This window comes from Notamacropus eugenii, chromosome 3, assembly GCF_028372415.1.
Source record: "Notamacropus eugenii isolate mMacEug1 chromosome 3, mMacEug1.pri_v2, whole genome shotgun sequence".
NCBI classification, from domain to species: Eukaryota; Metazoa; Chordata; class Mammalia; order Diprotodontia; family Macropodidae; genus Notamacropus; species Notamacropus eugenii.
The window spans coordinates 170,994,956-171,019,954 of NC_092874.1; the positions used below are offsets into that span (position 1 = coordinate 170,994,956).

General features: G+C 37.6%; 1 protein-coding gene across 47 annotated transcripts in view; it reads right to left on the bottom strand.

Annotated features, from left to right (window-relative positions):
* The window catches only part of CELF2 (CUGBP Elav-like family member 2), a 620,126-nt gene that overhangs the window by 62,244 nt on the left and 532,883 nt on the right, over nt 1-24,999 (bottom strand). For all 47 annotated transcript variants that reach the window (XM_072653373.1, XM_072653356.1, XM_072653346.1 and 44 more), the window contains 4 exons: nt 22,408-22,542; nt 12,532-12,611; nt 8,153-8,311; nt 3,891-3,954 (listed from right to left, as the gene is read on the bottom strand). In XM_072653373.1, the coding sequence (XP_072509474.1) occupies nt 3,891-3,954; nt 8,153-8,311; nt 12,532-12,611; nt 22,408-22,542 (438 nt within the window). The remainder of the gene's footprint in view (nt 1-3,890; nt 3,955-8,152; nt 8,312-12,531; nt 12,612-22,407; nt 22,543-24,999) is intronic.

A 24,999-nucleotide genomic window follows, 5' to 3' on the forward strand; every position in this document is an offset into this window, starting at 1 on the left:
AATTCCAATAAACCAGACATCAAAGCTGCTTGAGAAATGGGAAAGTTTGCAGCAAGTTTTGTTTTGTGAAGGGGTAAAAAAACCTCAAAGGAAATAAAAAGCTAATAAATAAAAGTGCCTAAAAGCTTTCAGTTCACAAAGATTTGATTTCAACCCATTTTCTGCTTTTAGGCTCTATATTTAATATATGTTCCCCTTTTCACCAAACAATAATGGAGGTTTAAAGTTAATTATGAATTGAAAGGGCAATAATGAGATTGAGGGAAAAACATATTTCATGTCTCTTGATTTTTATTGATACAATTACTTAGTGTCTTGTCATTTAAAAATTATTTTCTTCTTTCTATGGTTTTATTTTCTTCCCAAACAGCAAAAGTGCTTTACTGTGTAGGAACTAAGTATTTTACACCTTAGTTATAAACCTCTCAGTCTCCTGAAAGATGAACCATTACAGCGTGAAAGCTTGCATATAACAAAAATACTGGTGACTTCAAAAAAGACATTTCACTTTCTTTGCGGAAATTCTCCTGGCAGGACCAGCCTCCTAAATTTTATACATTGCATTCCATTATGTAGGTGCTTACTGAATGGAATTGAACATATGCCCCTGCCATCATGTATCAATAATCAACATGTATGTCTCCTCCTTAATCACCTTATATTTATTTGAATTCCTTTTGTATTTACACTGTTTATACTGATATATCTTTTCGTACATTTATGCGCTAGTTATGTCACATGAAAGACTGTAATTATGCTCTTTGAGATTAGGGATTGTTTTGCTGCTTCCCTGCCTGTGTCTCAAAGCTTCTGTCACTTCCTTCAGGATGCGTCCAAAGCTCCACCTTCCTTGGTTCACTCCACGGCTAGTTCTCCCTCCTAAATTATTGTATATACATATACACACATACATACGTATACATACAAACATACACACACATGATTTCATTGTGTTTATTTAGATCTACTCTCTTCATATTTATTCTGCATAGTCTTAACAGATGTACTTGTCTCCAGTAGAACGTAAACCCTTTGTGCATTGGGATTGTTTCATTCTCTGTATTTATACCCCCAGTGCCTAGCACAGTGGTTGCACGCACCAGATGCTTACCCATTGCTCAATTGTTTGATCTTCCCGGTGCCTGGTACAGTGACTTAGGTAGTTTCCAAAACTACCCCCTACTGTGACTTAGGTGTGTCTTGTTTCCAAAATGCTTAAAATGCTATTCATCAGATATCAGTACACCTTAATCAGTACACCCCGACAGTTAAATCTAAACTCTGAAGACAACCTGAGCAGCTGGATTAAGCTCAATACACTCAATACACAGTAAAGGATCAAGTTTGGGAGAGAATGTCAGTCTCTCTCACTAACTAACCCACAAAGCTGACCTTGAAGGACTGGTTTTATCTTTAGAGATAAAGTAAAGAATTACACCTCACTTTGCAGCTTTGTAAGAGAATGCTAAAAGCTGGATCATATCCAAGTTACTCTTTTTAGAAAGCAAGGACCAAAACACCAATACTTATAATATTTAAGAAGATGCTCACTCTGTAATCCTTTGTGGGAAGGACGACTCTTTTCTTTGTAGAAACAACTGAGCAGAGCTGTAGCACCTACAGCCCATTTCACACCATTTTGAAAGTATAGAATGATGAGAGCTGATTGACGACTGCACTGCATTTGATTTCACAGCCTATTGAGATTCAGTTTATTGAATTTAAGATGTTTGAGGTTCAAGGAAGGCATATTCTGGAAGGCCCAGAGCAAACACAGAGTGGCATTAAATTAACCATCTGCTCAGCAGCCTGGGCATGAAGTGAAGGAATTGCCTTATGGAATAACTCCTCTAGACACACGCAGTATTTAAATGAGCACATGATGCATGCAGGCACTAATGATCTGACCTGTAGCTGGCAAGGTAGAGGAGCACAGCATCCTAATGCAGAACGACATGCCACTGTGCCCATAGGAAATAACACCCTTGGCAGTAACGTCAGGACCCAGTGACCTTCTCTGCATAATTCAAGTGTGACAGCGGAAGCACCAGGTCATCCTGTCAGGAAAACCCCTAATATCGGACCTAAGAGGACCTGGGTTATTGGAGGAAAAACTAAGCTTCTACTAAGCAACAGCAACACACCTGACCTATGCTTTGGATCACGTGCCCTTCTATGTCGGAAAACTCCCCAGCATGTTCTCCTATTGTCTCTCTAGTCCACTTAGCAGAACTAAAAAGACATTTGATATTAAATGTGATTTTCAGCTCCAAGGCCAAGTTTCCAAGCTCCAGTACAAGGATGCTACTGAATGTTCATTTCATCACATTAAGATATACTTTTCCGATGGCCCAAATGCTAGAGCAGAAACAATGCAACAGGGAGTGTAGATGGAGCTGGCAGGCTTCAGGGAAAGAGATTCATTCAGCAATATTGTCATCCACAGGCCAATTTGGATGGTCAGCCAACAAGTTAATATTCGTTTGCGATGCTACTGCAATACTGGCATGCTGGAATTGAACACCTATGGGGAGAAACCCATCTATACTCATTAAAAGTCTTTCAAGATTCATTCAAAGTGAAACAGGCTGAGGCCAAAGACATGATTTTTTTAAGGGGGGAGAAAAAGAAATGAAAGAAAAAGGGCTTTGTTTTTTTTCTGGGGGGGAGGGTAATGATGGATAAAAAAGCTTGGCCTTTTATTCAGGGCACTTAGGTCTTGTTTCATTGATTCTCTGTGTCCATGATTAAAATAAACTGAATCTGCTTTTTCACATACCAAATTCTGTCATCTCTCTCCTCCGCCCCTTTTGGAATCAAACGAGGAAGAAGCTTTCTAACTGCTTTTCACGGCAGGTGTAATGGGCATTGGTGTTCTGATTTATTGCCCGTATTGCCTTTGCTGGCATCACGTTAAGTTAGGATATCAGCATGGAAGGTCACACAGTGGGAGTGACCTTTTACTAATCACTACACCTCAGTTACTACCGGCACAGCTCATTACCAAAAGAAATCCTTCAGCGAGCTAGCTTTCAAATACAGTCACACTTTGATTTTTCTAGAGACCAAAGATTATACTTCGAGATAAAAGCTTCTGTTGCACAATTCTGTCAACCTGGGTACCGGAGTCCAAAAAGGCATCCAGTTAATTGTCTGTGGTTATCAAGGGATTGCAAACTTATATCAAAGGTAGGTCTGTAATCTTGGCTTTCATTAAGAAGGTCAGAACATTTTTATTGACTGCCTATTATTAAAATGTTAGAGGGCTGTCATTAATTTGGCTGTCAGGATATAGAAATCTTGTTGGAAATCCCTCTGTAATCCTAAAGTTGCTTCGTCGCTCCTGATAGAGGATACACCTAAGGAGACTTCTCAATTTTGTGACCGTAATGAATTTGAGGTTTAAATGCCCGAGTTGAGACCTACCCCAGAGCAGGTTCCAATTTAAGTACCTAATAATAGTCAAGATTTATACAGTGCTTTAAAGTTTACAAAGCACTTTCCTTACAACCCTGGGGAGAAGGCAAGGGGAGGCAAATGTGATTATCTCAATTTGACATGTTGTCAGTGGGATCCCCTCCATCAGTGGGCTCCCAGAAATCTGCTACATACAGATAAAGAAATTGAGGCTCAGAGTTGACTTGCCTGTGGTCAGAGAGCTAGTGAATGCTGAAGTTAACTCTGATTTCCTTGTTCTAAGTCCAGTATTCTTTCTGTTACATCAAACTGATATCCTGACAGGTAACAAATCAAATGTTTTCCTCTATTTTATCTCTTGGTTTGCTTGGTCCAGCCTCTTACCTAATCTAAAGACCATTAATGATTAAGATCCCACAGGGTCTCAGAAATTGTCATATTATTAGAAGTCAAGGCACGTTTTTTTGACTTACCAGCCATTTGCTGAATGCCACTGAATGCACCCAGGTTACTGGAGGAGGTTGCCTGTTGCAGAAGCTGCAAGTGAAAGGATACATGATCATAAGAGTAATATAAGAAAAGTTGGTGTTTGTTGTGCAGTCGTTTCAGTCACATCTGACTCTCCATGACCCAATTTGGGGTTTTCTTGGCAAAGATACTGGAGTGGTTTGCCATTTCCTTCTCCAGTGGGGAGGTTAAATGACTTGCCCAGGGTCACACAGCTAGTGTCTGAGGCCAGATTTGAACACAGGAAGAAGAATCTTCCTGATTCCAGGCTCGACACTCTACCTGCTGTGCCAATTCACTTCCTGCAAGCCGAAAACTTTTTGTTGTTGCTGAGTTGTTTCAGTGGCATCTGATTCTTTGTGATCTCCTCATCCCCTAAATACTGAGCCACAAAGTTTGGCATTAAGTGCCTTCCAAATGAAACCGAGTACGTACACATGTGGTTTCCTTTACTTTTACTTCTTTGCCTACTGTTGCCTATTGATGGACTCCAGGTCCCTGGAGTAGGTGCAGTAAATCCATATTAATGCCTAATCTCTATTAAGAAACACACTGACACTGGGGAAACTCAATAACATGGCTGCTTTAAAACAATTAATCAATTTACTCTTTTTAACAACCAGGTGTTAAATCTATTGAAATCAACATAGCGTGACTAATTATAACTCTCTATAGTCTAGTAGTTACCATAACTCATCTCTGTCAATCAAGGTCCATTCCCTTAATCCCCTCATCTTCCCTCCCAGTTTAGATTCCTCTGTCACTTTGTGAAAACAGATTTGTTGGTTAATGGGTGACTAAAAAAGCACCAGTACCAATCAGTTACACAAACACAGACACAGACACACACACACACACACACACATACATACACATACACACAGACACACACACAGAGTATTAATAATAAGAAACTGTGTCAGAGAACTTAGAGCTGAAAGAGACCACAGGCACAGATGATCCAATCCCTTTAACTGATCAAAAACGAGGAGACAGCAGTCTGGATACTAGTTCAACATTGGTTGATAGCCAGAATTTGAAACCAAGTTCCCTGGTTCCAAAGTCAGTGCTTTCCCCACTATACCATATTACCTGTTTCTATGGGTCATACTTCTAAAATCGGTGTCCTCCAGGGGTACAGCAAAACCCATTATTGGTCAAAACTCTGGAGAGGCTGCTTCAGTGCCTGAAGCAATGGATTATAAATATATCAGAATCTTTGCAAATGACATAATATATCTGTGAGGAAGTCTCCAGAGATTCCTTCAGAGTTTTTAATAAATGATTAATTTTTCCCTGCCCACATAGAAGCTACAGACACATCATTAGGTATACGATGATACACACACATACACATGTGTACATATGCGTATACATATGCACATATGTATATGTGTATATCTATGTGTATATATGTATATTTATATACACATACATGCATATACATACACACGTGTGTGTGTGTGTGTGTTTCTGTCCATGTCATAACTAAACTACTGGTTGATTTGACCAATCCAGCACAAATATGGATAAAGTGATTTAAAAAATTATGAAAATTGTTTGCTCTAATTATGTTTATCTAAAAATAATGAATACAACATAAACACAACTTATGTTTATGCATATATGAAGCCTAAGCACATATGAAAGATTATTTCTCCCCTTTTAAGCTAAAAAAAAAATTAAAAAGTTATACGTAGAAATAATCACAGACTCACTGAATTTATCAACTTTAAACGTATGATTCTGATGTATTTGGTAGGGCATTAAATCAACTGATGACTTAAAAATTTTTTCGAGGATTTTACTTAGAGCTCTATAAAACATAGTATAGGGAGGTATTGTCCCTTGGGCAAAGTTTGGGTTCTTATAATTTCTTGAGACATAATTTTTAAGTGGGATATGTGTCAAGAATTGCCATATTTCAAAGTTCTAATAATATACATACCCTCACTCTAATCTACAGTTTTTGGTATGGAAAGGCCAGGAGAGATCAGTGAAAGCACTTCCTCCCATTTTTTCAGATAAGGAAAGCAAAGCACAAGGAGGAAAATTGATGTGCCTAAGATCACAAAAATGTGTATGTGTGTGTGTACTATATCTACGTATCTATCTCTATATGCTTTAAAGATATAGCCAAAATTAATTCTGGTATGAATTGAGAATTTGTGTGACATGGATTGAGGTAACCAGGGGCACTCTGACATGCTGAAAAACTCATGGATCTTGGGGAAACCTGACAGCAAAGATTCTTGTATTTTTGTGCCACAGACCTTTTTGGAAGCCTGGTGACGCCCCTAAACCCCTTCTCAGAATGTTTGTTGCCTAGATGCATAACTGAAGAAAATATTAAAATTCTGTTAAAGGTTAGTGAAAATAAAGATGTCTATTTTTTCCCCCTCTAAGTTCAAGGACCCCTTGAAATCTACCAATGGATGCCACATTAAGAATCCCTATCTATCTTAAAGGATAAACAGGATTTCATGTATTTCCTCAAGTGAATCCCAAAAGTTAATTATTTCTCATGTTATTCTTGGTAAATGTATTTAACTTATTTGGGTTTGAATTTCTTAATCTGTAGAAAGGAACAGATTAGATGATCTCCTTTCAAACTTTAAACCCTGCTCTCTAGTCTATTCTTGACATTTCTGACCGTGCAATGTTGCTCTTATACTCTTCCATTCAAAAATACTGCAACTCTTCACTATGTACACAATAATACAGAACATCTTTCGCGTGACATTCAAGGCCCTCTATAATTTGGATCTAACCTATCTTTCATGCTTTATCTTATGCCACTTGTTTCAGTCAGGCTGGACTACTCACTCATTTTCTATTCCCACATCCTTGTGTCTTTTACACATTATTCCCTAGCCCTCATTGCCATCTCTGTTGTTTAGTTATATCGAACTCTTTGTGCCCCATTTAAGGTTTTCTTGGCTAGAGTGGTTTCCTTCTTTAGCTCATTTTACAGATGAGGCAACTGAGGCCAAAAGGGTTAAATGACTTGCCCAGGGTCACACAGCTAGTAAGTATCTGAGGCTAGATTTGAACTCAGGAAGATGAGTCTTTCTGACTCCAGGCCAGGCACTCTATCTACTGCACCACCTAGCTGTCCCCTCTCTATCCTTATTCAAAGTCTAACTCATGAGGCAACTTCTCCAAAAAGAGAAGTTTCCCTCATCTCTTCTTCCTCAAACTTCTAATGGCAATTTGAACTTCTCAACTGCACTTATTCTATTCTAGTAAAATATAAGCTTCTAGTGGGTAGAAATTGGGTCTTATTCCATCCCACTATGCTAAATTTTTAACAACTGAAAGACAGGATGATCTAACAGAAAGGAAGATGGGGCTTCCAATCCTGTTTCTGACACTAGGTGTCTAACCTTGGGCAACCAACAATCTCAACCTGCTTCTTCATATGCAAAACAGTGGTTATAATATTTGTACTAACTGACAAGGTTGTTGGAGGGAAACTTTTTCAGATAATGGAGCTTTTTGCCATTTTCTTCTCCAGAATATTTTAAAGATGAGGACCTGAGGCAAACAGGGTTAAGTGACTTCCCCAGGGTCACACAGCTAGTCAGTGTCTGAGGCTGGATTCGAATTCATGAAGATGAGTCTTCCTGATTCTCCACTCCACTGCTCCACCTAGCTACTCACTGATTTTTAACACAGCACTGGACAAAGTCATGCCATCTTTGTAGACAAGATGGAGACATCTGAGCAGGGACTTTCTTTGCATCCCTGACAAAAAGCAGGCATGTGAACTGAATAAAATAACTTTGTAACCAGAAGAGCTGTCTTATAAATGGAATGAGATATTTCTTCATGAGGTACTGAGCTTCTGGCTTTTAGGGAAATAAAGGTTCAAGAGAAAGCTGGAGGACTCACTTATTTGGAGTGTCACAGAAGGGATTCCTGAATGAGGCTTAGTAAGGTTAGAATTTAAGTCCCATCCAGATTCTAAGAAGCTCAGAGACACTGCCTCACCTGTATCAGAGATGAGCCAGCTCTGTGCCAATGATTTAAAATTGCCCTGATACTCAATTTAACGACGTGCACTTTAACAATCCATCAAGAATTGGAGAGTTGTTTTGGGTGCAAAATATAAACAAAAAACCCCAAACTTCTTGGAGGAGCCAAGAGGAGAAAAGTAATCTTAAAGTACATAGGGGGATGTATAAATATTTGATATTTTGGGAGACCATGCTTCTGCTACACTTACCGCCAGGTACTGTGGGGTGAGTCCACCCAGGCCTGTCAGGTTCCCCCAAGTGGCAGTATTGAGCTGTTGCATCTGCTGTGCCAACTGCTGTTGAAGACGCCTTTGTTCTTTGTCCTTCTGGGTGTCAGCAAACTTCACCACAATAGGTGAAGAACAGCCCTGTGATTGGACACATTGGAAAATGAAGAGGAAGTTACTCTACAGAGGGACAGAGTTACTACTCCTCGATAGATACTACTATGTAGCAAAGTTACTGTAGCTCCTCAAGTAGGATAGATCAAGTAGGGATTTCTCTAACCTGAGTTACAGTGGATGGGCTGGGCTAGACTGGCCTGGAGTCTTCCTGAGTCCCCAACACTAACCGGAACTTAATAAAGCTCATGCCCAAGTTTCTTTCAGAACTATAGAATTCCTTTTCTCTGTTTATTGAACTGTCTCTCTGTCTCTGTCTTCAGCCTTTTTCAGGACTCTCATAGAGACAACAGACCTTATCAGTGTTCTTTAAATGTTGACTGATTATTGAATGATTCCCACATATCAGCCAAAGACAAAAATAAGGGATGAAATTGTAACAAGAATGAAAAAATATCTCATGCATTTAATTTAGCTCCCCATTTGTGTGTGTGTTTTAGAATTAAAAGGATTTTATTATAAGTATGTCAAGGTAGTAACAGGCTGATCACCGAAGATCAGTCCATTTTTATGTTTTTAGGGTCATGAATTTTTGTGTACTAGGATCCTGACAATCGCTAGATCCAGAGAGCAGTGGCAAGAGGATATGGTTTTCATTTTAGGAATGTGGAAATGGAGGAAAGAACTACTGAGAGGCAGGAACATGTGACTTCTCTTTTTATACAAAATAGCTTGCTGATGGCCATAAAACCTTTCCTCCCCTTACCATATCATATCCACCCTAATTGCCATCACCAGAGCTGAAACACAAAAAAGATAGATTCTTAGTCAACTACATTTCATGCAGCAGGAGAAACAATAGCTTTTCCCCTTCTTCTTTTCTAAGCACATCCCACCATTCTAGGAATTTCTCCAGTAGAGCTCCATTTCTCTACTCTTATAAAGGAGATTTTGAAGGGAATAGGGATATTAAGTTAGAGAACAGCCTAACGTAATTTTACATTTGACAAAAGTATTGAGTAAAATGCAGCAATATCATCTCATGCTTGAGATATTTTGTTCCTTCTCAATCATCTTTTTAAAAATTAGCAATCTGGAAAATAGCAGGGCTACACTCTTCCATTGCTCCTGACTTTAGTTAGCCTGCACATTCCATCACAATAAGATATTTTGTGTTTTGCTTAAAGTAAAAGGGAGAAATTCCATCCAAACCATCAAGTAAAGCAATTTTTTGGGTAACATCTCTCTCTCCTCAAAATTTTAAAAAATGAGCTTTCCCCTCTTCCTAGAGGATAAGTCTCTTTCATTCTCAGAAAACAAACTTACATTCACTTCTCAGACCACCTCGGGTGGATACCGGTTTACAGCTTGATACTGTGGTTAGCACACATGGGGTACTCATTTCTCTTTCAAAGAAAAGGAATTTGAGGAAAATGTAAGAAAAATGAGGTGGCTCTTGCAATGCTCTCTTTCTAGCAAATCATCACTCAGCCCAGGAATCCTGAATCCCAGTTAAGAATGCTGAATGTCAGTAAATTACATAAAAACAATATCGCCACCATTTTTTAATCTATAACTCATTTTTTGTCATCTCCTTCATATTTCACCACTTCATCACTTTCAAAAGATTCTGAACATGGAAATTATACAGCAAAGTGGTTTTGTATGGGAATAGGGATGTTATTGCTCTGTCAGATTTGTTCCACAACAAATTGTAGCATCTCCTTCTAACGGTAAGTTTGAGGTTGTTTTCCTTTTTTAAATGCTAAAAACTGACATATAAGCAAAAAATTAGACCAGTGACTGTGGCTTTTAAAATGACTTGCTTAAACAAAGAGGGAGGGAAGAAGGGGGGAAAGGGAGGTAGAACACATAATACAGAAATTAATTATTTCCAAGGACTCGTTCTTTTTAAGCATTAATGTCCTCATCACTGTGAGTTCAGATCTCACTTTGAAAACATATCTTAGTCAATGATGCATGGCAAACTACGGAAAATAATGAAATTAAAAAAATTACTTTGGTTGCCTAACTGAAACCTGATTTTGTAATACATGATTTTCCATTTTAAAAGTTGATTTTTGGAACTGAAAAAAAATAAGCTACAGGGTTTAAAGGACCCCTTTGTTTAAAGCTCCCTATAAGGTTGAATATTAACCATCAAAATTCAACCTTATTTGATAAGGTGGATCTTACTAACAAAAGGGCTGAATGTCACTATAAACAATGCTTGTTTCCTCACCCTATCCCTTCTCTACAACCCATGTATTCTTTTTTAGATGGAAAGTCTACTTAGCCTTGCTGCTGGTTCCCAGTCTCCCCTTTTGTATAACCTTGATTGTCTTCATTTATAAGGAGCCTTAGAAAGTTCACTTGATCTCATTCTCTACAGCCTATCACTTTCTGCACTAATTAAAAGTGAAGGTAGTAAAGGGTGGGGCTGGTTTTTTTTTTTAACCTTCCTATTACTTTCAGGGAGAAGAAAGCTCTTTTTTTCAATTGAGAAATTCTTTAAGGTGAGGCCAATTTGAGCAAAGGCCATCATCTTACCTTTATTTTTCTTAAAAAAAATAAAAACATGGAAAATAATACGTGTATAAACATTTTCATCAATGACATTTTTTGTTTTGGTCCAAAGTAAAATCTAGCAGAAAATAAGACTGGCCTCCATTTCATTATAAAAATATGGATTGAAAAAGACTGACACTATATCCTCTTAGAGATGTGTACATATTGTGGCTACCTTGATTTCTAGATATTTCAGATACTGCTATTCATTATTTCCTATCATGGCTGACTCTCTTGCAAGACTGCTTTTAGGAAGGGGAGGGGATGTCTTTAAAAATGCATTGCACTGGAAGGAAAACACATAGATTATATAAGATATGGTAGGAATTTCAAAGTTAAGTGGAATATTTGAAAAAGACAATAATAGCTTTTGCAATGCTAATGTTGTTACTCAGAAAAGTACAGGAGACAGTTAGTGACAACATCATGCATACTTCTTTTCCAATTTTCCACCCACCTTTTCACTTATTATAAAATTGCCCGAAAGATGTGACGCATGATGATCACTTGGTTCCCAGCATGCTTTGGGAGACCCAGCATTGCAAGAACAAACAAAATCCCCAACCCCCTCCCTCATACCTCCCATTCAACCTCCTCAGAACAAAAGAAAATGAACCCCAAACTCAGACCAATTAACTGTTTTTTCCCCACGCTAAGGAAACTGAAAAGATCTTCTTTTAAAAATATATATATTAAAAAAACATAGCTGCACAGAACACCACAATGCCACCTTTGAAAAGATCATCCATACACAAAGATACAGTAAACATAATACAGTAGAACATGCACTCTCAAATGATTCTATTTGACAATACAGAATCAGTAAAGGCATATCACTCTTGGGATGCTTTTGTGCAAAGCTCTGAAAGGCCACGACCCAAATCATAGGCTAAAAGTGCACAGCCCTCTGTCAATACTTGGTGGGATTAAAAAAGAAAACCAAGCACACCAGTAAATTTCTCTTTTCCTAAAGCCACTGTCTCTCATTAAGGGAGTAAAATTTAATTCTTCGCACTATTCATCACTGAAAAGTCAGTTGTTGAAAGATAGGAGGGGGATGTTAAAGAATGCTTGTGCAAGCCTTTATCATTTTCTGGGGAAAAGACAAGTCAAACCTTTCAGTGGCATGTGATAGAATTAACATTTTAATGAGATAAGTAATGTAGAAGAAATGTTCATTTCCCCCCCCCCAAATTCTATGCTTAAGGACTTGTGCACAAGTTAACTCTGCTTAATCGGGGGAATTCAGTATCTTTTGATCCCACATAAGATATCATGGGATTTTAATATAGGGCAAACCAATGTGGGGTTTCATTTTTTACTTCCTACAAACCCTTCCAGGATCAATTGGGTCTTTTTGGTAAAGAATGGCACTCCATTGGTTAAGTCAGATATGGTTTCATTTGTCAGACTTGTGCCACTGAAACAAAAAGCCTAAATATTTATTAGAAGTGGAATTAAATGGAAGCCTCTTATTAAATACATTTCAACTCATTAGAGAAAAAAAATCAGAGAGAAGAGAGAGAGAGAGAGAGAGAGAGAGAGAGAGAGAGAGAGAGAGAGTTGATGAAAGTTGAAATCTGTGATTGTCATGTGAAAGATCCACACAGGAGAGAATTGCTTTACCATTCCCAATCATTTGCACAAAGAAAACAAAGAAAGGGCAGATGATACAGTACCTCCATGGTCTGAGACTGATGCATGGCTTTGATTGCATTCTGTGCCATTGCCCTTGTAGAAAATGTGACAAACGCACAGCCTGTGGGAAACAAGGGGACAGGGAGCAGGAAAGACAAAAAACAACAAGACAAAAGGGTTGGACGCTTGTTAAACCAACACAGTCTACGAGAACTGCCACAAGACGACACTGTTCTCAGTAGTACATAAAAATAAACAACTTCTCAGTTTTGTTTTAGGCTGATTTTATTTCTTACTCACAGTGCTGACTTGCTAATCTGACCGAAGCTGGAAGATTGATTTATTAGTTTATTTTTACATGGGAAGAGCTGGATCCTTTTTAGCCACAGGGTTTGAAAGGAGCAAGGTTTATTTTGCATTTTCTAAGAGGAAAAGTTGGTATTTTACATTTTCTCCCTGGCAGATCATCTTTTCACTTAGGGCAACCGCATCCCAGGGCTTTGCATTTCAAATTTTATTGTTGCTTCTTAAGCAACAATAAATACAATTCTCGCACCAAGGGCAAATTAGCAAACAAAGTTTGAAGAGCTTAAACGCCAGGGGTAAATTTCTCTGCAAGATCAGAGGAATTAAAAAAAAAAAGGAAAAAATATTGTCATATATATGTATAATGAGGCTATTTAAGCATAAGCAGGAAAAAGACCTCTGTATAAAATGTTTAGTAACTATCCATTTCTCCTAGGAATAACTGGCATTATGACTGTGAGAATATTCAACAGCGTGAAATGTTAAAATTCATAAGGACTTTTTGGAAAGAAATCTTTGTGACTTTCAAAATTTATGATCCTATGAAATGCATCAGAATCCTGACCTGAGAAATAACATATGCTCTAGTGATGCCTTGAACTTCTCGTGTCTGTTGCAGACTATTTTCCCCTAGCTCTGCTGTAGGATAGCCGGAGTCCCTAGCGCCGAAGCTATTCGCTTTATTGCTACTTGTACCAGCATTGGCCACCATGCAGGTCAACGTTCCCCCTGCACGGCTCATTGCCCTTTTAACTAATAAAAACACTGCCTTCTGAAATTTACATTTTATTCATCATGCACCCTTGGGCTTCTCAGAGAAAAAGACTGTGAAATTAATGCAGATTCAGGCTGATTTTGTAATAATACCACAGCACACTAAAAGCTTAGCTAAAGCAACACAGACTTAATTCATTTATGATCTCTAATGACTTTAAAAGTGCATTGATTTTAAGCTTCTTTAGCCTTGCACAGTTTGAACTTAGGTATCAGAGAATAATTTAGTGTTCCACTCAATTTCCTCAAAACATTATTATTATTGCTACTTAAAAGATTCCAAATGAGGCAGAGCTAAACACAGAGAGGACTGAAGCATATTGTCATTTTGGAGTTAATGCATGAAAGCTAAACTCTGGCATCCACAAATACAATAGTGTTGCCCCTGTGGCCAATGAGCAAAATAAAGCATTCGACACCCCAACCACCAGCAGAGTGTTTGGTTTATGCAAATCAATTTGTGAGGAATCAAACATGCCTTCTCTCTCTTTTTTTTCTTTTGCTTTGTGTGTATCTGGTGAGATTATCAAGTCAAGACTGTATTAACATTTTAATCAAACAACAGTAAGATCCATCACCGCAAAGTCATGAAAAGTCAATGCATTTTTGTAGCCTGTTGTATCGTCACTTTTAATATGAGTCATCCCACTACGCAAGAGGAAACTCATTTCATGTATCTATATACACATATGCATATATAGATTGACACAGATAAGGGATAGGAAAATATCCAGCTCTTTCTATATATTTATCTCCCCGTTAAGCTAGTCCTGTAAAGCTTGAATTAAGCTTGGCTTATCGATAGTGCTTGTGTTTGTAGCTTCCTATATTTCTCAGACATCGTAACAGTTGATGAGGCTTATTATTTATACATATTGTATAGAGCTACATTGGCTGCAGTTGGTGTTAAGGAGATACATTTCCACCAGGAAACGTAATTTACAAGTTTTTTTTTAATAAGACAGTCTAGCCAATGTGTGTAATGCGGGAAATAAGAGAACATGGCATTTCTGCTAGATTTCATATTAAAGCTATGCACTAAAATTAAGAGGACTGAATTTACCATCACTCTTAAAGCAATCTCTCTTCAAAAACATTTTGTTTATTACTGATATTAGTAACAGAGGAAATAACACCAGGGGGCTTTCATTCTTCCATTTCTTATCTTGTGACTTCATTGGAGGGAAAAGAGAACAATCTAATGGAGACATATTAGAAATCATACAGTGCCTTGAATAATACTGCTTTTTTTTAATTGTCAAGAAAATTGTTTCATTCACTTCATTTGCTGTTATTATCCAGAAACATGTGCCATGCTGACAGTTGCCAAATAGAGGTTAAGAATGTATTTTTTAAAAAAGCATGTGAAATGTCAACAAAAATCAATAAGGCACAGTTTATGCATTTACCACAATTCCAAACCAGCTCAACTGCTTTAAGTAACTAAGGGAGAAAGATGTTGCAGTTTAGCAGATTTTAATAGAAAAGCGTTTGCCACAGAATGATAAAATTGTGCCTCTATAAACTCAAATCAGCACCCCTTTCTCTATGAAAATTGCAATTAAAAGCTCAGCTGATGTCTTCAATTATAAAATTCTCACCCCAGCTCCCACCCCAAGCCCCAAAGTAACCTGACAAATTCAAAGACTTTTTAACCTTTTAAAAAAATTATTATTATTGGCAGTGGTGGAATGACAGAGAAATAGTTTCCTCTAGGGTTTCTGTCAAGTACTGTACAGCGTGCTCTGTGTTCAATTACTTAGGAGGGAAAATTACTGTGTCATTTATGAAGTGGGACCTCATGTTGTACAATTTCTCTCTCTATGCCATTCTCAAGGATTAAGTTAAATAACTCCAGAGCCAAACGTTTCTTAGTTCTGTGGCTTGTTAACCTGTGTAATTTCTCTGCAACAGCAGGTCATCAGAGTAAGATGGCTGGATTTTCTTTTCACCCTTAAAAAAATAGAGCCCCAACAATAAAAAAAAAAAAAATTAAGGTGAGTGAACACAAGATCTCAAGGATTTCATCCGCATGGGATCACAAAAACTCCTGACTCCATAGTGTAGGCTGATGACTACTTTCCCCAAGGACACTCCCCCAATGGGTTTCAGCAAAAGTTATGCCAAGTTTATCACCGCCCTCTACAAAATCAGATCTGGGAGAAGGCAGAGTCCGACTTGCTGTGATGGAGCAATAGCTCTGATTCTATTAGGCAAATCTTTAGTTCTTGAGCATGGTGGCCCTATATGTCTCTGATTACTGACAAATATTAAGAAGGAACTAGGTTGCGGGGGATGTTTAAGGACCCAAATAATGATGCAGCATTTGGGGCGAGGGGCTAGGGGTAGCAAAACAGCAAGGACATGCATACCTGCAAATATTCAAATACATAATTGCAAAAATGAATTTGTAAAAGTGGTCAACCTATAATTTACTTGGCAATTATTTATTGTCTCCACTTTTCAAGATGTCAGAGATCACTAATAGGAATGAAAGGAGGTGAATTTCACTTATTTCAGCAAGGTTGCCTTCTCACCCAGTAGAACAGATAAATGATTGACTGGGAAAGGTTTCTCAAAGTAATTTCTTCCTACAGACAGGATCTGAAGAAATCACGTAGCCCTGTTACAGAGTAGATTTTGGAACACATCTATTACACTTGTCATTTCAATTGAAAGGATATCTTAACTCAGGTGTTTTGCCTTTTCTCTGGGTTGCAAGAGAATTTTTCAGAGAACTAGATGAATTCCTGCTCCTGACTAAAATAATTAAAAATACATACCCTTTAAAGGCATGGCTAGCATGCATAAAGGCTGTAAACTTTCAGCTATTTACATGAAGAGTGAGAGCAGGATGATTAGTTCATATTGGAAGAGCAATGCATAAAAATGGTGGGTCTAGTGGGAAGAATATTTCCACCCATGAAAGACTTTCTGTTTATGTATTTCTACTTAGCTAAAGGTCTGGATTTGACAGACTACTCTCATTACATCTTTGTCGGTGGCCAGGTGTTGTGAGGTTAATGTCGAGTGGAAGAGAAATTTTTAAATTCTTCACTTACAAAGTAGGGGTACATCACCAGTGGTGTGAAGTTTAAGATTTGAATAGACATGTGTAAGATTCGAAGACATCTAAGAATGGATGTAGGTTCTGGACCAAATTCAGAGGCTGGGCAAAAATATGTGGAATGAAGCTTAGATTTAATTTTGATGATCCCTAAAGACTTAAAAAAACAGTTTATCATCTACATTATTATTCTATCTATGTTTTCAAATATCTGGACATTTGGGCAAGGAGAAGATATAGAATGAAAATAACCCCACTCCCTCTATATTAAAAAAAGGAAAAAAATCTTAAAAGTCATAATTAAGTTAGATATCCCCAGGGAAAAGAGGGGAAAGTGTTGGCTAGTCCCAGATTTAATGAAAATGGTGGCAGTTAAATTTCTAATGCCCTTGGTACTGCGATTATGGATCACCCTAACATAGTCATCTGTGTTATCTAAATAAGCATCTCAAATGACTGCTGAGTTCCAGAGCTGATCAAGTTCCTGGATAGCATCTGCATAACTAAGATATGGATGTCAGCTGCTAAAATGCATGAGATCTTATAGATTATGCCCAAATGGGTAATTTTCAACAGAGTCAGTAATCTTCAGTAGAACCTGGACATGGGAGAAATGTCAATTTGGTCATCCTAGAAAATCAACGATGAGCTAATGCTATTGAACACATGTATTAGCTTTCCAAACTTTGAGTCTCAAACCAGAATTTTGAGTGTAATTTCACAATGAAGTGCTAAGAATGGATGGGTATGTGACATTTAACATATTTTCTTAATGAAGGCAGGGATGTATGTATGAATGTATGTACATATGTATAGATATATATATGTAGAGAGAGACAGCATATACATATCTATATATCTACACATAAATTTAGAGCTGGAAGGGACCCTTGAGGTCATCTCAAGTCCAACCTACTCATTTTACAGATGAGTAAACTGAGGCCCAAAGACCTTAAGCAACGTGTTCAAATTCATACAGGTGGTATATAAGAGAAGCCAGATTTTGCATCTCAGTCCTATAACTGCAAATTCATTACTCTTTACCTATTAACACATTGCTCTTATCCTTTCATATTTCCCTCTACTATACAAGTATCTAAGGAATTCTTCAGGAATGTGGTTTTTTATAATGTGCTTTCAGTCCCAACAGTCCTTGTACCATGTTTCCTAATAAAATAAAAGAATAAAAGAAGGCTTTGCAAAAACAATGGGGGTAAATGTATATTTTAATGACTTGGAAGTGCATTTGTTGAAGAACAGATTAGGTAAAAATCCTGATCAAACTAAATTATTATGATGAGTTTTTGATGGTATCCAATCTGCTTGTTTTCCATCACAGCATTGGTTGTACTTTTCAGCATCAGATTTCTTAGTGAAAAATAAGGTGTTGTTGTTGTTGTTGTTTTTCACAATTTAATATCTTCTGGACAGTGTATTTCATCCTTTGGCGTAAACTTTCTTTTATTCTCCCCAAGACTTCAAGCTCCCTGTGGCTAAGAATTATATTTAAGATGTATTTTTGTTAAACAGATTCCTCATATCGTGCTCTGTGGATGATGATCACAGAAATGAATATATGACAAAATTAAAAAATAATAATACAAAAACTTCTTAAATGAATCTAATTGGATTTAGATCAGGAAGGGCATTTGGAGATCTTACTCCTTTTATGACCTTGAACAAGTTCATTCATCTCTTTGGCTCTCAGTTTCTTCATCTGTAAAATGCAGGTGTGGGGCTAGAAGACTTCTAAGGTTTTCTGCCCACTCTAGAACTATTTTTTGTCCAGACCTCTGATTTTACAGATGAAGAAGCAGATGCTCAGAAAAGTTAAGAGAAATTTGTGCCCAAGGTCACAAAGGTAGTATAAATAGCAGATCCTGAACTTGGGGTTCTCTAGGTCCTGTCTTCTCTCCGTGATAGCACATTAAGAGCTATGAAAGCAGTTATTTTCCACTTTGGTATGTTTCAGGTTGTAGATTTTTTTAAACAGTTATGACAGTAATACTATGGTTCTAATACTATGGAAACAACCATAGCACAGGGAAGATCTGGCTATGATGAGCTGTGATAAGACCTTCTTCTTCATTGACTTGTGATGCAATGCCTCTGCCTTCCTTAAACTCCCATGTTGAAATTACTTATTGAAAGATGGTTGTGGGGGGTGCAGAGATAGCTGTGAACTCAGGAAGATCTGAATTTCTCTGTTATCCTGAGGCCCACACTCTATCTGTGACCTAAGCAAGTCACTTATTTTCTTCAGTGCCCCATGTAACTCTCTAAGAGACTGTAAGATGTCAATGAATTGCTCATTTATATTGGTAGACTGTTTCCTCACTGGGTGTTCCTTATACCAATGAAGTCATAAGTGTGGATGTATAGGCTCTCCCCTTTCCCACCCCTTCCACATATACTCAAATGAGACTGTTAGGTCAAAGGGATTTTTAGGCCAAACATTTTAGACATTACTTTATCCTGGGGATCTCTTTGCTGATTCTAGCGGAACTACTAAGCAAAGATTACTGGTGATAATTTCAGCTGAATACTAATGTAGAAAAGGAATGTAGGAGTAAATGAAAGATCGAGGAGCACATATGGCTTCTTTTCTTATCATTGTAATCAGACAAAAAATAGGGAAAAAAATAACCAGATCGCTAAACCAACCTTTTTGCCATAGTCAAATGAATAGGCTTAAAAAATTTTCCATTAAATAATTATCTCCCTAGTTCTGACATAAGAACTATGCTTCAAGTAGACCCAGGTTTCATTTTATTTTACTTAATTTTTTAAAAAAGTGTTCTTTTTAAAATAGCTGAGCCAGCAATGAGTTGGGAACAGAAATGCTGAAAGCTTTTTGTCTGCAGTGCCACTAATGGGAGATGCTTTATTAAAATTTGATTGAAAACTGTAATGCCTTAATAAAAGCGAAACAGAGACATCAAAAATTGTTCTTTTAGCAAATATACTAATTCAGGAGCAGTCTCCTGTATTACAAAAAAACTGGGCTCCACAAATTTGAAAAAAAAAAACCCATACCTCTGTCTTTACATTTTTAGAACAAATAATTATAAATGAGTTTTGAAATTGATTGATTTATTTATTGCTATTGGAAATTAGCATCAGCTCACCACAAATGACTATTCTTTTGAAAAAGGAGTAGGAGGGTGCTCTGCATTTTTGGACAGTGCTTTATGGGGAAAATATGGATCACTGAACTCCTTTTTTCAGAAATAAACTGCTTTTGTTGTCAAGTACTGGTTCATCAAATAAATGGCTGATAAAATTAAGCAAATTATCTTATTAAGCACCATGTCCCCTTTACTAGGAGAGTCTAGGCTGCCCTAAAACCTTCTCTGAAAAGAGAAATACTACTAATAAAAGGTGCTCTAAATGCAACATGTTCTAATGTTATGGCATACTATTCCTTACTGTCCTCTCTTAACAGTAGGATGGGAAATGGGAGGCACAGAAATTTTCACCAATTGCCCAGGTCAGTCATAGAGTATAGAGTATAACTCAGTCAAACTGCATATTCAGAGTCTCACCATTAAACCGTGTGTGCAATCATATGTATTTAGTATTTTATGATTTGCATTTAGTACTTTTATTATGTACATGCGTCGTATTTTCATATACTGTTAACTTACAGATCCTCACATCTTATGAAGAGGGACAAGTAGTTATATCTGCACTTTGCAGATAGGAAAACTGAGTCACAGGAAGCTTTAGTGACAGGCTCCAGTTACACATAGAGGCAGTGGCTGAATTTGGGTTCCAAGTATCCCAGCCACTTCTATTAAGACTACCATCAAAGAAAGTAGTAAATAACAGTGAAATCCAAGTGTGACAGAGAAAAGCAGTGGGCACTGTTTAATTGGCAGTGATGTCACCAAGTTTCTCCCCTATATACTACATCCTTTTTGATTTTTCAATCATAGTGTCTTTCACCAACTTTCTACTTTGTTCAATATGGTCTGCATATACCCTTCTTTAGTGGAATCGGATCAGCTGTGACTTGAAGAATGTATCATCGTGATGCCCTACAGATTGTCTGAATGATTGGCTCTAAGATGGTATAGGGTGGATGTTACAGTTTCCCATTACTTATCTTTGGCAAGGGATCTTTGGATTCAATCTGATTCTGGCACAACTGCCTAGACAAAATCTGTCCTTAGATTGGAAGCCCAAAGGCCAGGGATCACACTTAATTCCATGTTCCATACTGCTTGTAGACAACTGCTTTTTAGAGAATGGTAAGTGACAAAAAGAATCTCAATTGTAAGAGAATGCATAAACTGTGATGTCTGTGCCTCCTGTTCTCCCTTAAAAAAAATATCACCTTCAGAAATATAGGCATATCAAAGCTCGCCTGTTCTGCCACCTGTCATTTTCTTTTTTGGTATCTCCTTCCATTTTGGAGCTATGTAGGTGGATATAAGTGGAAAGATTTTATACTTTGTATTTTGCATTGTGGTAGGTAGCTGACGTTGCAATACTTTACTGTCAGAAGAACAGACTACTCTGTGCCATGTGTCTTGAAACACAATTGGAACTGGAAGATGAACTGAAAAGAGCCTCAAAGACTACAGTTTGGTGACTGGTGGCTTACCTCTCTCTATCACTACATGACATGGAGTGGTCCCATCCCCAAAGAGGTAAAGGGCAAGAAGACGTCAGTAACTGGGAGAATGCACTTGTAAGTGTCCTACATGTTGAATGGAGATCTCACACTCAGGGTGGAGAAGGTAGTTTTCATCTCCGTAAAAAGTTTTTTCATGTCCATCTCCCTGAAGCTAATCATTTTCTAAGTTATATTATCACTACTTGTATACAGTTCTCATTCTCCTAATTACTAGCTTGTAAGCTTCTTGAGGGTAGAGACTTCTTATTTTATCTTTGTATATGGAACTCCCTAGCACATATATAACAGGCACCTAATACTTGTTGAATCTGAGTACCACCAAGATTGAGTTGGAAAACAGAAGGCCTAGTGTTAAAAATGTTTTCTGCTGTCACTCCTAACCGTTTCTCAAATTTATGAATGGGTTAGGAAAGGAGAGGAGGAGATAATTGGGGAGAGAACAATATTTTACTCTATTCTGAATAGTTTCTTATAAAAGTAGTGTTAAGCTTGGTTTCATAAATATTTTGGCACAAGCCTTAGAGCCTATAATCCCAGAAAATAGTCCTTGTTCAGAACTCAAATAATTTCTTCATCTGTTAAAAGCCTTTCCATACTTGGGACCCTGGGATGTTTTCCCCTAAATAGTTCAAGAAAGGACAAGGAATCCAAGTCCACATAAGGTTTCCTGTGAATAGCAAAGTTTTTCCTGATCTGTATCACTATCAAAGAGTCTGTAATTATCTTAATATTTCTTTCTGGCAGAGGCAGAAAAATCAGGAGACTAAAATGAAAACCACAAATAACCAATATCCCTTGCTTCCGAACCTTCGCTCCCCCAGGCCTAAGAAAACAAACTACAATCTGGGATCAAAAAGGGATGTGTTTTCTTAGAGTGCTATGACAGCTTTTCCATTGAACAAACAGAGTGATAACATGAGTTAATATGTTGGCACTGAGACCTTCTTGACTTTTGAAATAAAAGGTGATAATTTCAGCTTCGGTGAAAAGTTCAGGTGGATAACTTCATCACATGGGACATATTACAGGGTAACCTCTAGCTGTACTCAGTGACTGCCTCTACCTTGACTGTGACACAGAGTTCCAATTAGCACTTAAGGAAAGAGACTTTATAGACAGCACACTCACCTCGACTCAACCCATCAGGTCCCCGGAGGATTCGACATTCTTCTATCTGGCCAAATGGAGAAAACATCACCCTGATATCATTCTCATTACACTTCTTCGAAACCATTCCTATGAACAATTTTCTGTCTTCCACAGCTAGGAGATAAAAATAATGAATGATCAAAGGCCATTTCATCTTCTTCCCCCCCTGTAATCAATGCTTCATTACTACATCAGGCCAAGTTCCAATCATGTGAGTCTGATTCTCTGAAACTGAGGACAGGCCCTAAGGCAAACACTTTAGACTTACAAGCTCCCCATTCCCTCCCCACCCCCCCACCACCCATGTACTCTTTTATGCCCCTTTCTCTCCTACTTTGCTCTTTCTGGGTCATTCATCATTATGTAAGTGTGTTGTCTTTATGTTTAATGGGATACACAAAGATACTTAGTGCCTTCCCACTCCTTCTTTCTTGTGTCTAAGAATAATAAAAGACATACATTTAGCAAATTTTAAAAATACTAAATGGAAAGTGCTTTTATTTCATAGAGGCATTAATTTGTTTTGTGGGGGGTTGATTAAGATTTCCTTCCCTGTCTCCTACAAAAAGATAGGGAAGGAAAGAAGTCAGGAGAGAAAACTGAACAGGAGTTGGTGTAATGAAATGAGTGAATGAAAACTTGTCTAAATGTCTAAAAGCATTTAAGGAAAGGAAATGTGGTTTTCCAATGGAAAGAGCTTTAATGCCTGGGATCTTGGCAGAAAAATGCTAAGGTGCCAAGGCATTAAGACAGGAACTCATTCCCATTGGTGAGGAGTAAAGTTGATGAGTCTGGGGGAGGGGGATGGGAGGAAATCAAAGAAAAGCTTTTTAGGTTAATTAGCATGTTCATTTTCATTCTACTCCATGACCTACACAGCTCAAACTAGGCTCCTTCAGCCCATCTGGCCCATCATCTCTCATCCGAAAGGAAGATCAACTCTCAGGCCTAGAAAACAAATGAGCTACTGCTTACAGTGACCGACTTCGGGATGTAAAAGAGCCATTGTCTATTGATGAAACTATTCCATGAAAAAGGAAAAGTGTGCCAACAACCTTCCAATTCCAATCCTTTAAATGCAGGCTGCTTCCCCCATTTAGCTCCATGAGAGCAGGGAGTGTCTTTTGCTTCTCTTTGTCTCCCCAGGGTTTAGTAGAATGCCTGGTAGATAGCAGAAGCTTCATAAATACGTATTGACTACAATTTTGCCTTTTTTTGAAACCCCAGAATTTCACTCTGTGCTTGGCACATAGGTACTTAATAAATGCTTACAGACTGAATGATTCCTCTACTTCTACAGCATTATAAAGTACCATATAAGTGATGCTTTTCTTAGAGGGAGGTTTAGATTAGAGGGCTTCTAAAGGCTTTTCATATGCTCCTACATCCCTCTCTTCTCTCCCCAGTATATTAGCATACCTTTAAAAATATGTAGTGTATCTCAAGATAAAACACATCCATCAAGTTGCGAAGTCCCTTCCCATACCCTCTTAACTTGAGATTGCTGGGAGTTGAATCTTGTGTCACATCAGATTGTTTAATAATAATAAAAATAGCAGGGGAATGTGCTATAGTGAACCTGGCATTCAGGAAGACCTAGATTCAAGTCCTGCTTTTGATATGTTATTAACTCTGTGCGTCTGGGTCAGTCTCTTAGGAAATTCTCTAAGACTGAATTGCAGAATAGTTGTTGATAATATTGGTAAAGGGAGTTTTCTACTCCAAACAAGTTCAGGTCTCTTCTCCCATGACAGTAATAATATGACTTCTTTTTAAAAATTTCATTTTTTTAACTTAAAGACCAAAAAAGAACATTTCCATATACGTAGCAGAACACAAAAAGTGGATTATATAATGAAACAACCTCCATTTTTTACCACTTGCTTTAAAAAAAGAGTATATAATAAATTCAATCAATTACTTTGAAAACTGCTTATCTGTGTTTCCTTTTGAACTACTTTCTGTTTTTTTCTATGCATTAAAAAAATGTTTCAATACTTTCTCTGTCACCACTATTTCTAACCATCCCTCCCCTCTCACCCTATTAAAAAGACAAAACAATCCCACTGTAGTAGCTCTTAGTTTTTCCAAGAAGACCAATGACATCTAGAGGTGATATCTTAATTTGCATGTGAATTGGATTTAAGTGAGGCAAGTTGCTCAAAGTCATCAGCCTCACCCTATTATCCAGTTATCAAAACAAGAATAGTCAAGCAAAACAAATCCACATCATGTCCAAGTTCAAAAATCTTTTGTTCCCCTGCACTTCAAGTCTGTCTCCTCTCTGAGATGGATAACATTCTTCATCATTGATCCTCTGTAGACATAGTTGGTTACTGAACTGGGTAGAATTCTTAGATTTTCAATTTTTTTTTTTTACAACATTTACTAGCTTTATGCCAATTAACTCTGTTCACTTCAGTTTTCTCAACTGTAAAATAAATTGGAGAAGGAAATGGCAAACCACTCCAATATCTTTGCCAAGAAAATCTCCAAAGTGTCACGAAGAGTTGGACATGACTGAACAGCAACCATGTCTTATAAACTGTTCTGGATCTGCTCACCTCACTC